Source organism: Diabrotica virgifera, chromosome 10 (assembly GCF_917563875.1).
Source record: "Diabrotica virgifera virgifera chromosome 10, PGI_DIABVI_V3a".
In the NCBI taxonomy this organism is placed as follows: domain Eukaryota; kingdom Metazoa; phylum Arthropoda; class Insecta; order Coleoptera; family Chrysomelidae; genus Diabrotica; species Diabrotica virgifera.
In genome coordinates this window covers 26594656-26610539 of record NC_065452.1, presented here as the reverse complement: position 1 = coordinate 26610539, position 15884 = coordinate 26594656, and the positions used below count along the sequence as shown (strand labels likewise).

The window sequence follows — 15884 nt, the reverse complement described above, 5'->3', positions numbered from 1 at the left end:
CAAATTTCATTTTCATAGCTCAACCGGTCTTAGAGCGATAAATAAATTGGCAGTTTGAAATAAAAATTTCAACACCCCGTATCTCGTAAGCGAAGCATTTGTGGACATACGTTTATAGATCAAACTGTCATTATTTTTCCACGTAGAATTACCTCTTAAAGTTTGTCATACTTATTTACAACACCCTGTATATTTTTAAACGAATATAATAATCAATTATCGTACTGTACAGGATACTGCAATTTTGATTTAAATACAAATCTAAATTATTATGTGTTCAGTAGTTCTATTAGCACTGTCTGGATCTTATTGGAGTTTGGGGAACCAAAACAATTTTAGAAAATAGATTTTATTTTTCGAAAATAGAATTCCAAAAAGTGTGTTTTGAATATTCAAATATTCTACAATAATTGCATACAAAAAACACAGAACTAGTTAAAAGATATAAGAACACATTAATTACATTTCAATTTCAACATTCTTAAAGAATTACATAAAAAGTATACCATGATTTTAACAAGGTGACTATTAATTAGTCTATGTATAAGGGCTGATTTAGGTTAGGACGGGACGTGTACGACACGGGCCGTGGAACAAACGGGCTCCGCACGGGGTTTGATTTATGGTACGACGGGTCGCTTCCGGCTTCTGCACGGGTTTTTTTAAATTAGTTTTATTTGCGAGTGTCTTTAGTGGATTTAACACTTTCGTTCACCGTGTCCTCATTTGAGGACAACCTATTCTGTAGTTTTTTGTATATAGCTCCATATGTTTTTACTCTTGTAACACATTGTCCACGATTATGGACATCTTATTCCGTCCAAAGAGTACTTGTGCTGCAATCTAACAGCTTTCGAACAAAATATTTAATTTTTTGAAATATAGGTTTCTATAATTCGTGCGACATTTCTATATTGACATGCGACAAATGCAATGTTCATATCTGTGTAAGTATCATCAGTTCATAGAGTATAGTATAAAAAACTCATTGGCTCACGATATCCTCAATAAATGAGGGCATCTTGTAGTGACCAAACTGTGCATTTCGAAAATGTAAAACTTCTTCCTTCTTGTAAACTTCAAAATATTAGCCTCCTAAATTGTTTAAATTATCGCACCATCTTTTTCTTGGTCTGCCAATACTTCTTCGTCTATTTGGTGACATATCGTGCTTTTCGTACTATCCTATCCTCTGCCATTCTACTAATGTGTTAGTTCCACTCCTTTTTCTGTTTTGTCACCCATTCATTTATGTCTTCTATATTGCATGATCTTCTTATGTTTTCACTTCTCTCCCTACCCAACAGACTTTTCCCTGATTTTCGTCGGAGTATTTTCATCTCTGTTGTTTCTAGTAATCGTCTCGTTTTAGATGCGTCCGGTCTTGTCTCCACCGTGTATGTCAAAATAGGTATAATTGCTGCTTTATAGATTCTTGCTTTTGTGTCTTGTCTTAGGTGTTGGTTCTTCCAGATTGTGTCATTAAGAGATCCCGCCGCTTTACTTGCTTTTAAGCTTTGTTGCCGTACTTCCTCTTCAACATCTCCGTAACTGGTTATATTTATTCCCAGATCTAAACCTTGCTTCTTGCTTTATTATTTTCCCATCAATTTCGATTTTACATCGTAGTGGGTATTTAGATGTTGTCATACGTTTGGTTTTTTCTGCTGATATTATATATGTATTTCTTAGCTGTTGTATTGAATATGTGTGTTAATCTTTGAAGATCGTCTTCTGTCTCGGCGATTAATGCGGCGTCGTCTGCATAACATAATATTCGGATTTCTTTGTTCCCCATTCTGTAACCATGACTTTTATGTACTGCTTCTATTATTTCGTCCATTATTATATTAAAGAGAAGTGTGCTTAACGAGTCACCTTATCTAATTCCGCTTTGTACTGGTATAAACTGTGTTAGTTTTCCATTTATCTTTGCCTGTATTCGAATATGGAAGTAGATGTTTTCGATGGTTTGTATATTGATTGGTATGTTTCTTCTATAGAGTAAGTGTAAGACATCTTTGACTTGGATGCGATCGAAAGCCTTTGTCAGGTCTATAAAACATAGATATGCTGGTTTATTGTACTCGATGGCCTTTTCTGTGATTTAATAAGGGAAATGAAAATGTAGTATGTCAAAGTGTGTAAATAATTTATTTCTTTAGCTGAGCGCTTTCAACATAAACGTCATCATCGGAGCTAATGGTCAAATATTAAAAAAGTACCGCTACATAGAGGTGTAATCATGTGCATCTTATGAATGTAAATGTGATTTTTTGATTGTTACACCTCTTTTGATGATTACACCTCTATGTAGCGGTACTTTTTTAATATTTGACCATTAGCTCCGATGATGACGTTTATGTCGAAAGCGCTCAACTAAAGAAATAAATTATTTACACACTTTGACATACTACATTTTCAATTCCCTTATTCATTCAAGTGTGTACAAACTTATCAGTCTTTCAACTATTTTTCTGTGTATTGTCTCAGTATAAATACGGCGTCTACGCAGGATCTTCCGGATCTGAATCCTTGTTGTTTATTTGATAAAATTGTTAGTTTATTGATTTTGTTGGGTAGGACTTTTGTGGTTAGCTTAAGTGTGGTGTTCAGTAGATTTATACCTCTATAATTGTTGGGGTCCTCTTTGTCTCCTTTCTTGAACATTGGTATCATTATGCTGTTTCTCCATGCGTCTGGTATCTTGCAGTGCAATATTAATTTTTGTATAAGTTTTGTCATCTCTAGGGTTATACTTTCTCCTCCGTATTTTAGAAGCTCGTTGGTTATTCCGTCTGGTCCTGGTGACTTTCTATTTTTGAGTGAGTTTATGGCTATCTCTACTTCCTGAAAACTGATTTCTATTTCGTGTCTTAATTCAGGTACGTTATTGTGTTGATTATTATTTTCCTTTCCTTTAAACAGTTCCGTCAAGTATCTTTCCCATTCGTTTGCTGGTATGTTATTGTATTCCTTCAATTCGGCCATTTCTTTCCGGTGGTTTCTTATGAATCTCCATATTTGTTTTTGTGTACCGTAGAAGTCGCTTTCCATCCTTTTTGTAAACCGTTCCCAGTGTTCATTTTTTGTTCTTCTTGCCAACTGCTTTGTTTCACTTCGTATTCTTCTATAGGTGTCTCTGGATTCTGGAGTATTTGATGTTTTATACTTCATGTAGGCCCCTCGTTTCACTTAACATTTTAATATAATAATGAAACATATTAATATAATAATGTTTCAATATACTATCATAATATAATGTATAATAATATATAAACACACCGAGAAGCCAGACTGATCAAAAACAATAGTTGCCCGTGAATAGCACGTTGCGACCGCCGACACGTAGTTTATGTTAAGATGGAGTGGGGCGAGCACGGCCGGTAGACGGGGCCTATCCCCGTTGCCGGCCCGTCACGTTATACCATAAACTATCCAATGTCTTTCATATCACACGATTCTTCAACGTCTCCTGCAACACAGCCGTTTTGTACACGACCCGTTCTAACATAAATCAGACTTAATTGTACAAAGAGTGGGTTGTATTCGGACTTCTGCTTCTTTTAAAAAATAAATCTGCCAATAAATTAATATACAATGGGTGACAAAATTAGAACCATTTCATAAAATTTAAAAGCCACAACAGAAAAAATTAACAAATCACAGCAAAACATGATGAAGGAAAAGTTCGCGACATTTTCTTGGCAAAAAATAGAATAACAAAATGTTAAGCAAAATTATGGCTGGCATGAATATTTCATCAATGACACTTCGTTGGCATATAAAAGATATGCAGATTCCAATATGTCAGCCTGGAAAAAGCCGCTACTTATCCCTCCGTAAAATAAAATAAAAATATAACAAAAAATAAAATATACTCACTGACAAAAATATTGCATATGCATGTGCAATGAAATTTTTTGTGCTGCTGTCCGTAGCCATATGGTATAGATAGATGCTGCTGTCATATAGTATAGATACTATAATCGGATTTAAATCTGATCTGGACTATATGCTGGCCAGTATAATTTTTAAATTGAATTTCATCAAGGTAACTATATATTCACTATGCTAGCGACATGAAGACGTCCATTAGCACCGATATGTCATATCCAATATGGCTTTCAAATAGCAAAACATGATCTTGTAAAACGTTTTCAATGTACATATCAGTTTTCATTCGCCTAAGCACATCCACGTGTTCGGGATGTCCTTTCAAAACAATACCGCTCCGTAGAATTATGCCGCCGCCACCAAAAGTAACGCATTGTATGAGGTTACAACTGACATACTGTTCGCCAACTCTTCTGTAGACTAAGTTTTGTAAATCTTGCTTCCATATAATGAACGGTATTCCAGATGTAACTTCATAGTGTTAATTTTGGTAGTGCCGGCATAGTGCTAGGGAGTGGTATTTTTTGGAAAGGAGATACCTAACTTGTGGAGATGATTGGGTGAATGACAGCTGATATGTACATTAAAAACATTTTAGAAGATCATGTTTTGCCATTTGTCAGCCATATGGGATAACACATTCGTGTTAATGCACCAAGACGCAAGACGGGGGACATGAAAGGAGCCTCCACGTAGATTGTGATCACTTGTGAATACAATTGGGCGTCCCCTGGAAACGAGTAATGTCGGCTAATCCTTTCAACACCGGTGCACCACAGATGCAATCAGAATCAAAACGGTCTTTATCAAGGCCATTTTTAATGACGACCTCAATTAATATTGAAGGACTATCAGCGGATAAAGAAGACTTATTGTCTAATATGTGCAGAGAACATGGTGTCGATGTTCTATTGGTTCAAGGATTCGGGGCATGAAGCTTATACTGGAGAGACCACACGACCAATATGGTAGCGCAGTCTTCGTCAGACCAGATATCGACATAGCGTCCACATCTCTAACAGATCAAAATGACATCGAGATCCTCACAGTGGAGATGAACTCCTGTACAGTGACGTCAATCTACAAACCACCAGACGCTGACTTTGCTTTTGAGTAACCGAGTAACTTTCAATCACAGCAAATCAAATTCGTACTGGGTGACTTAAACTGTCATAGTGTCGCGTGGGGTTATAACGAAACAGATTCCAATGGCGAAGAACTAGAAAAATGGGCTGAAAGCATGAACCTAAAACTTATTCACGATCCAAAGCAGCCTGCGTCGTTCAACAGCGGAAGATGGCGCAGAGGTTATAACCCAGACAATATATTTGTCAGCGACAGAATTGGAGACCAGGTGACAAAAATCGTTGGAAGCGCCCTCCCAAAGACACAGCACAGATCAATAATTTGTCTTTCCAACGCGGCAATCAGATACGAAATTGTTCCTTTCAAGAGAAGGTTCAACTTTACTAAAGCAAAATGGGAAAAATTAACTGAAGCATTGGATCAAGAAGTGTCCCAGCTAGAACCTTGCTCTGATTCATACGATCAATTTGTAGAAATCGTAAAGCAAGTGTCACGGAAATTTATCCCTAGAGGTTGTCGAACTGAGTACATAGCGGGGCTCAATGAAGAATCTAAACCCCTACTTAAAATATACGAACAGCTATATGAAGAAGACCCTTTCTCGGAAGCGACAATACAGGATGGGGAGGAAATGTTACATGCGATATCCGCCAACAGAACGGAAAGGTGGTGCAAGCTGGTCACGAGTCTGGACATGAAACAAAACAGCAGACGTGCCTGGAAGCTGATTCGGAATCTCGGCAACGATCCCGCTGCTCCGGCAGTCAACATGACAGAAGTCACACCCGATCAGATAGCTCATCGTCTTCTAATGAACGGTAAGACGACATCAAGAAAGAACAAGGTGAGAGCTCAACGGAATATCGACGAAGAAAGAAATGTTCTAGGTACCTCTTTTTGCCTAGAGGAGATGAGAGGCGCGATCCACCAAATGAAAGATAATAAAGCGGCTGGCCTGGACGACATACGAACAGAACAAATAAAGAACTTTGGACTAAAAACCATAGAGTGGCTCGTAAAAATGATGAATTGCTGCATACGTACATTACAAATCCCCAAAATCTGGAGGAAAGCTAGAGTGGTAGCCCTCTTAAAACCAGGGAAGGATCCGGCGGATACAAAGAGTTTCAGACCTGTCTCTCTTGTGCCCCCTTTTCAAAGCCTTTGAAAGAATTATACTGAACCGGATCACAGAATATGTGGAGACTAAAATTATTCCAGAACAAGCAGGATTCAGACCCGGAAAGTGTTGCTGCAGTCAAATTCTTAATCTCACCCAACATATTGAAGATGGTTTTGAACGGAAGGAAATAACAGGAGTAGCGTTCATAGACCTAACAGCCGCCTATGACACAGTTAACCATCAACAGCTACTCGCAAAACTCTATGATACTACAAAGGATTTCCGACTAACAAGGTTAGTGAAATGTCTCCTCCAGAATAGACGCTTCTACGTAACGCTCCAGTCCAAGAACAGTCGGTGGTGGGACCAAAAAAATGGGCTACCACAGGGAAGTGTCCTCGCGCCGATACTATACAACATATACACCAACGACCAACCCATACACCAACAAACAAGACAATTTATTTACGCTGATGATACAGCTGTGGCAGCTCAGGGAAGAACCTTCAATGAAGTCGAAGTGAAACTGACAGATGCCCTGGGAGACTTAGCTCTATACTACGATAAAAACCATCTGAAACCCAATCCCATAAAAACCCGGGTATGTGCTTTCCACCTGAGAAACAAGCATGCCCGAAGGCCGGTGGAGGTGGAATGGCGTGGTCAGATGCTGGAACACGAGACGCCAAAATACCTTGGCGTCCGTCTGGATAGAACTATGTCTTACCGATACCACTGTCAAGATGTCAAGAAGAAAGTAAGTGCCAGAAATAATATCATCCGCAAGCTAACTAATACAAAATGGGGAGCACAACCACACCAGGAGTTTGGGCACCAGTATGGGCAAACTCTGCTCACGCAAAGAACGTCGACGTGGCTCTAAATGAAACGGTTCTTATAATATCGGGTTGCCTGAAACCGACACCTATCGAAGAGGTATACCCCATAGCTGGAATTGCTCCACCACGTATCAGGAGGAAGGTCACGTCAGAGGTAGAACGAAAAAAGCAGGAGACGGACCGAAGACACCCCTTATATGACCACCAAACTCAGCCAAGCAGACCAAGATCTCGGAAAAGCTTCCTGAAAACATCAAGATCCATCCCCGAAGCGCCAGAGACGCGCCGAATACACCTATGGCAAGCGTCAGCTACCGCGACACATTTTCCTACCTCAGAGGAAATGGCTGCTGGACACAATTTACCGTATCCGACTTGGAAAGCGATAAACAGATTAAGAACCGGCGTTTCACATTGTGCTAGTAACCTGAAAAAATGGGACCAGGAGGACGATACCTGCGACTGTGGCGCGGTTCAGACCAGCCGGCATCTACTATCATGCACAGAGATGGGAGAGACCTGCACAGAAGAAGACCTAATTATAGCAAATGACAAGGCCATCTATGTGGCCAACCATTGGAAATACAGAATTTGAAGTTGTTGGTGTTCCGGATTCCGGACACGGAAAGTAAGTAAGTGCCAAGACGCAGATCTTCATGTCGGTAGAATAGTGGATACTTACCTTGATGAGATTCAATTTAAAAAATTATATTGGCCACCATATAGCCCATATAAAATTTAAATCCGATTATACCATTTGTATGATGCTTTCGGATTCGGAAAAGAAATCCTATTGCTATGACACTGTGGGCAGCACAAAAAATTTTATTTCACACTTTAATTTCAAAGTATGCAATATTTCTGTACGTGAGTGAATAATAACACAATGGACCAAATTAATTAATAACAAGAATTTGAAAATTAATCATTTGAAGAAGGTATTAATTAATTCGAAGCATATTAATGTCATTTCTGCTCAAAAGAGTATATAAAAATATTAAAAATAAGTGAAAAAAGTACAATTTGCTAAGAAAATAGGATCATGTCCATACCACATGGCCGATCCCCTAAATTGTAGAAATAAAAAAGTGCCAGTGAATTTGGCTAACGTCTGCCAAATGGGGTCGAAAATTGTATGGGGGTTCGTTTAATCCGAAAAGGTTGCATACCCCGAGCTCGAAGAAGCAATAAATACTCAAAAGCCGACTGCGCGCGGACGCGCCGCTGCCAAGTCTACGGAACGAAACCAAATTTTGCTCTTTTTTATTGCCGCAGTTAATTAAAATTAATTGCGGCACATAATTATTTTTTCCTCCTCTATATAATAACTTTATTTTTACAAATTTAATGAAGGTTGTTTTTTAATTTTTGTTGTTAGTTTTTACTACTGTTTACCGTTTCTTTTCAATTTACATGTTCTTTAATTTTTGTGTATCCTTAACCTATTAACCTTTGTTACATAAATTAACATATTTTTGGTCTGATGAGAAAATTGTCGAAACTACATTTTAATTGATAAAGAATTTTACACTGTGACTTTGAGTTTTAGTTCATATACGTAGACTTGGCAACGGCGCGTCCGCGCGCAGCCGCCTTTCGAATATTTATTACTTCTTCGAGCTCGGAGTATACATTTTCGGATTAAAATCCCCATACAATTTTCGACCCCATTTGGCTGAGTTTACTCGTGAATTTATCTGTGCAGATTAGACCAAATATAATTATTTATCATCAAGATAGATAGGTATAATATATTATATAACGTATCATCTGACATTGTTTTAGTTCTTACAGTACACATAACCTTTAGACCTCCATTTTCTTCTAAGTTCTCTTTTAATAACGCACTTCATTTTTAGGGAACCTACTAAATATTTAAATTCTACTTTTTGAGTTGGTTAAATTGACTTATAATAATTTCAGAAGGTCCCCACAGTTATACAGTCTTATAAAGATTAGGTTTATTTCTTCAACAGTTAAACGATTTGATACACGTATTTACAGTAATAAAATGTACGCTGCAAAATGTGTAAATAAAAAAGGATATTAAGCCTTTCGTCCACCGTGTCCTCAGTCGAGGGCAACCTATTCTATAATTTCTTGTACGTAGCTCCATGTGTTTTTACCCTTGTAACACATTGTCCCCGATTATGGACATCCTATTATGTCCAATGAGTACTTGTGCTGACATCTTACAGCTTCTGAACAAAATATTTAATTTGTTGAAATATAAGTTTCTGTATTTACTTATGACTGGTGTAGATAATGTATATACAATGCAATGTTCATCGCTGTATAAGTAAAGAAAAAATTGTTTTGTAAGATACTTATTGAAAATTACTTATTGAATAAATTATTGTTTTTTGTCAGTACATATTAAAAAAAAATGTATCTAATATTTTTACTCCATTGGCTCACGATATCCCCAAATAAGGACATCTTGTAGTGACCAAACTGTGCATTTTGAAAATGTAATCAAAAATTTGCAAATATTCTCGCGCTGTTGCACATTTCAGATTTTTAGCTTAAAGAAATTTAATTCGTGAACGAAAGGGTTAACGAAGTAAAAAATGAAATTAGTTTGGTTTGGACACTCGATACCTTTAGTACATTAAATGTACTTAAACAAAATGTGTAAATAAAAAAGAACATTAAAGAATTAAAAAATGAAATTAGTTTGGTTTGGAAATCTAGTGATTATAAAGCATCGTCAAGGCTATAGCGGGATAAGATGATAAAATCTGCACTGGTTTCTTATTTGGGATGGGGCACTCGAAAGTGCATATTTAAAAATTCACGTGACCAGATTCTTAGCTCCCTAGGTGGCCCAGGGGTCCCCTATCGCAAAAAATGAGTTTTTCGAAAAACATTTTTTTCTGAGTGATAATCCTTTGGTATAAAAAATGTGAAAAAAATCATGAACATACATTTTTATGCCCACAAACTTTTGATTTTTTTTTTTCAGAATTGAGCTCAGGAAAAATTGAATTTTTCAAAAAAGTGTTAGGTTATGTAGGTAATTTTTGGAAAACTTCTAAATAATTATTTCTCGTGTATTTTTTCCGTTCTTTTGAATGGCCGAATTCAAACGCATGTTAATAAATAGCGATTTTTGATAAATTTGTTGGTTAGTTCTAATAGCAAAATCAGGCTTGCCATTTCAGACCAGAACAAGCTCAAAATACGACAAACCGTCTTTTTTATATTGTTTCCCTTGTTTTTAGCATAACCCCTAGATACTGCATATGAATGAAGAACGATGTTTCATCTATTTTTCCGTGTTTTCTAATAGCAGGGTCATGTTGGCCATTTTCAGACCAAAGCATACTTTAAATTCGAAAAACTGCATTTTTCGGTGATTTTTTTTCATATCTTAAGCACATAATCTGATTTAAATGTGCCAAATAACGATTTTTGTTTCCCCGTCCCCTTCATTCGAATGGTGATGATCATTTAAATATTATCATTTATATGTAAAATTTATAAAATAAATATAATATTTAATTTCATATTTGACATTTTTTTCAACGAACATTTTTTCAACGTTTTTTTTTATTACACGAAAAATACAAAATTTATACAAATACACGAGAAATAATTAGTTAGAAATTTGTCCGAAATTACGTACATATCCTAAAATTTTATTGAAAAATTAAAATATTTTTCCTGAGCTCACTTTTGATCCAAATAAGCTGAAAAAATCAGAGTGTTCGGGGGTATAAGAATGTATGTTCATGATTGTTTTTAGACTTTTAAAGCAAAGGATCGATCAGGAAATTTTTTTTAGAAAAACATATATAGGAGACTCCTGGGGCCGCCTAGAGAGCTAAAGGGGGCTTTAAAATTGTATTTTCGAGTTCCCAGTCCTAAATAAGCATCCAGCCGAGCGCAGATTTTATCATCTTATCCCGCTATAGCCTTTACAAACACCACAAAAACGTTTAATTTATGTAAATACATAATATAATTTTCGCATTATCAGCAAACTGTTGGAGAAACAAATCTGTGTATTTCTTTAAATGATGTTGTTAGGCATCGTAAGTATGATAAATGACTTAATTTATATGATACTATTTCTAAACATGTACAAAAGTTCCCCACGCTGAAGTGAATTTTGACAGTATAAGCAGTCTTTCAGAAGACAAATAAAGGTCCATTTATTCACATCTATCGTTCTATATTTTCTCCACCCAATCCCATATTAACACCAAACACATTCCCAGTGAACAATAATTTAAATATCTGAATTAGTTAACAAGACTCAAACTGTACAAGGATTTATTCCTGCTTCCTTCCTGAAATCCTAGCCAACCAAGCGTCGAGAAGTTTCTGGGAAAAATGCAAAGTGAATAGGTGGATTTGAAGGGCCACGATCAAGAATGCATACCATAGCATACCATATGGATAACCCTAAAAATAAAATACATTACAAAATATGGCTTAAGTGTACACGTTAGTTAGTAGTACTATTAAACAATACATAATAATACTCTAATACATAATAATTATAATAATTATGTATTAGAGCCTAAGGATTATTGGTGAATATGACCTTAGATAAGTTTTTTGTAGTATCTTGTAGATAGAAATAACTTGCTTATCAGTGGCGTACCGATAGATCAGCGGGCCCTGGTTCCAATTCGGATGCGGGCCCGCCTGCCCAATATAAAGACACATTGTATATTTTTTAGTAAGTTTTTAATAAAAATTAAATACAAATCATCATATATCATAAAATATAATATCACATATGTATTTATAAAAACTTGAGCTAATTTATAATCCATTTACTCACGGTTTTTGCTGTAAATTTTAAAGAACCGCTCGGATTGGGATGAAATTTGGCATACCCATAGCAAGCATGTCAAACAAAAAAAAGTAATATTGTGCCGATGTGTGCTTTTACCCTGGGGGTGGGTTTCGCCCCTTCTCGGGGGTGAAAAACAAACGTTCAAGATAAGTCCGGAATTGGATAATCTGACTAATTCTAAGCAACTTTAGTTCTATAGTTTTTTTAATTAATCAATACTTTCAGTTATTTGTGAGCGAATATGTTCATTTTTCAACAAAAAAACACGTTTTGAGACGGTTTTTCGCAAATAACTCAAAGGAGTAAGTATTTTACCGAAAAAAATATTCTTAGTAAAAAAAGAGCTTATAAAAAAGTAAAAAAAATGGTGTATACAGTTTCAGCGACCAAATTTCGGAACATACGCACTGACGACATGTAAAGTTGAACTGCATTTAACATAGTGGACCAATATAAAACTTTGACACACAGAAATTCATACCACGTTGATAGACATTGTATAAAAATATCGTTTAACTATCTGTCTCCTTTGAGGACTATCTGTCCCCTTTGAGGAGGTGCCACAGCCCATATCGCCGCCCAAAGTTAATGTTGCCAAATAATATATATAATAATCCGATTTGCGGATCTTTCTAAGAGTTGTGTCTCCATATCTTCGTAGCAATCGGATATTTGCCTATATTTTTCAGTGTAACTACCAATCTACTACAACAGATTAATAACAAAAATAGACTTAATGGTTTGTAGTTATTTCCTTTCTCTCCTGTAAATATTTTATGGTTAAGCGTTATTATACCTTGTTTGAAAGAAATATCTAGAGAAATGCGATTGACAACACTGCTCAAACGTCTGACTGCTTATTAGAAAAGGAACGATTCTTGTGGGCTGTCTAAGGAAACTTGCATATTCGCACAGCCCCAAGGATTATAACCAAACCGATAGGTATGGTATGTTAAACAGTAAATGGTTAAGTTCAATTAGTTACCACTATAAACAGCCCGGATTAACCGATAATAGTATAAAAGGCCCGGTTTCAGGTAAAATTTATTTTAGGCTTTATTATGGGAGTACCGTCTAGTCAGTGTTAATTGCAAAAGACCAACTCTGTCTACCTCGGTGGCTTATCGCTCCGGGTGGGTCTTAACAATGGGCCAGGGCAGATAAATTTAATAATATTTACGACCGCACTAATTGAATTCAAACCATTTACTGTTGAACAAACCATACAAGCCGATTGCATATCTAACTTTCTACGCATACGCAGTACGAATAGAATAGATTATTATAAGTTTATGGATATGTACTTAAAACATAATTTCACCTAAAATATATCAAAATTTTAATAATTCTATATATGTAATAGGTAGGTACCTAAGTATACATTAACTCCTTCAGTCATAATCGTCGCAGATCTTTTACATAATTATATGAAACTTCGTAAAATGTCATGTTAATAGATTGAAATCTTTACCATTTAAAAAAGCATACAGTCATACAGTCTTTTTCTATTTATTTATAAAATCAACTTATTATTTACATGAAATATATTGATTAATACTGACAACTAATATTTATAAAAATATTCATTCATTTTAGAGAAAACCCTTTAAATAGAGGCCTTTTAAGGCCTGAAACAATAAAAAAGTTATTTTTACGATAAATAATGCAATGGCAAAAAACAGTCATTTTGGACATTTCGCGGGCTATTTTGCAACAACAAATTAACGAAATTAAACTTGCCGTAGCTCAAATTGTGGCTTTTTTAATTTACTACAACTTTCTATACAGTTTCTCTCTAAAATGAAATTTATGAATGTTAACTGTCAGTATTAAGAGGAAACAGTAGCGATCAACAGGTAGCAAAAACGCCTAAAATTTTTTATTTCATTAGTAGTTCCAAAATGACACAAAATCTAGGCATCGGATAAAAAAGTTTATTTGAAGAAAGTGTATTTTTTTGTTCTTCTTAATGGCGGTACAGGCTCGTTTTTTTAATATTGTATTTAATTACAGAGTAATTTCCACATATTTATATATGTATTTTTCAATTTGGGCTATGTACCGCCATTCTTTATTATATTTCGAATACGTGTGCCAAATATCTCGAAAAATATTCAAAATTACAGCTGTAATCTTGGAACGCGTTTTCGCTACCTGTTGATCGCTACTGTTTCCTCTTAATCAGGATTTCATGTAAAGTTGTTTTTATTTGCGATGTTAAATCACAATGACGACCTCTCGTGGATTTCGGCTCAACTAATATTTAGGGTGTTTTCTTCTTTTTCTTAGGGGCGTTTTTAATGTCAAATCGTTGTCAAATTTTGTAATTTCAAACGCACGAAAAAATAGTAATTGTTTATTTTTATAAATAACTGGTGGCTATAATAATTATTAATATGTCGGTTCGGTTATAATCCTTGAGGCTGTGCGGACGTGCAACTCTAAAGTCTGTTTTAAACTATAACATAAAATGATATAAGAAAATGGTATAACAAAAACTTACATGAAATGATTGTGTACAATATTAATACAAGAAGTTTTGTGTATTACATTGTCACATTTTGGTATCAAAATATGTTATGTGATTCTGCGCATTACATCCTAAATAAGTACTTTTTTTATATTTTTGTGATGGTACATGTACTGTTAACCTCAATTTTCTTCTTCTTATTTTCTTTTAAGAATATTTTAACCTCATTTTTCTCAACATTTAACTAGTTACTTTTATCTTCGATATTTTATATTACATAGATATATTTTAAATGATGGATAAGAAAACTCTATTATTATCAGCTGCTTCCATTGCAACATTTCTTAAAAGAAAAGTTAACCTTAAAAGAACCAATGTGACAGTATAACGAAAATAACCTAACTGCGCATGCCTGTGTACTAAAAATTGTTATCAAATAGGACATGTTCTAATTTGTATAACATTTTCTGTTAACAGATTTTGTTTCCTGTTTTACATTGTGACAAAACTTAGTATACCATTTTATGTTATAGTCTAAAACAGACTTAAGGAAGTGGTTTTCTGACGATTTTGACTAGTTAAGTACCTGTTTAGTTGTTAGTCAGGTTATGACTCCTGGCCCTCTGGAGCGATGGCCGTGTTGCCAGGTCGTAAAAAATTATTGCACGAGAAATAGTACCACAAAGCATGAGATGTTTTTATTTTTTGTTTGAAGCATAGGATTTGTTTATTCAGTAATATTTGCAGGTTATTTGTTTACTAGCCTAATTTATATCGTGAAATTCAGTATAACAATGCGTAATTTGCCTTAAAATAGCAATTTAAAAAAAACCAAAAATGTTTAATGTTTTACGCTTAATGGCCAAGCTGAAATAAAAAAAGAACTATAATTAGTCTGAATCCATTATTGCATCAGTTAACAATGCATTTAAAGCATCAGTTAATAAAATAATTGTAGACAGAATGACCGCCAATATTCCAAACGAATAGGCACTAAAAGAAGCACAAGATTAATGTATGTTTTTTAATTGTAACTACCCTGCTCTAAACTTCAATAATTAATACTTAGCTAAGTATAAAGAAAGTACCAAACCAAATAAGACAATTTCGTTTGGTTTTCGACTATAATCTGTAATACTGTGATTCATTCATAAGAAAAGAGAATAGGGGGATATTAGGGATGCTCCGAAATACACCGATATTGAATTCGCCTATCGAATTTCATGACATACGAATATTCTCATTAAACGTGACATAAATAGATAAAAAAGGGAAATTTCCCTCCGATTGGCAACACCTCTGAAATTTAAACAGAAGCAGCGTGGTCACAAATTTTTGTATGTAATAGGCGGGGCCAGGGCAACTATTTGGGTGGAGTTTAATTTCGACTTGTTCCCGAATGAGTTCAGAATCCAGCAGCCCAATGAAGTATTGGATTTTTTTATGTCAAAATCGTCAGAAAACCACTTCCTTTAAGTCTGTTTTAGACTATAACATACAATGATATAAGAAAATGGTATACTAAGTTTTGTCACAATGTAAAACAGGAAACAAAATCTGTTAACAGAAAATGTTATACAAATTAGAATATGTCCTATTTGATAACAATTTTTAGTACACAGGCATGCGCAGTTAGGTTATTTTCGTTATACTGTCACA

General features: G+C 35.1%; 1 protein-coding gene across 1 annotated transcript in view; it reads right to left on the bottom strand.

Annotated features, from left to right (window-relative positions):
* Positions 1-333: 333 nt before the first annotated feature.
* Positions 334-15884, bottom strand: part of LOC114342251 (protein jagunal) — a 45245-nt gene continuing 29694 nt past the window's right edge. The window contains exon 4 of the mRNA XM_050663339.1: positions 334-11355. Within this exon, the coding sequence (XP_050519296.1) occupies positions 11224-11355 (132 nt within the window). The 3' untranslated portion in view covers positions 334-11223. The remainder of the gene's footprint in view (positions 11356-15884) is intronic.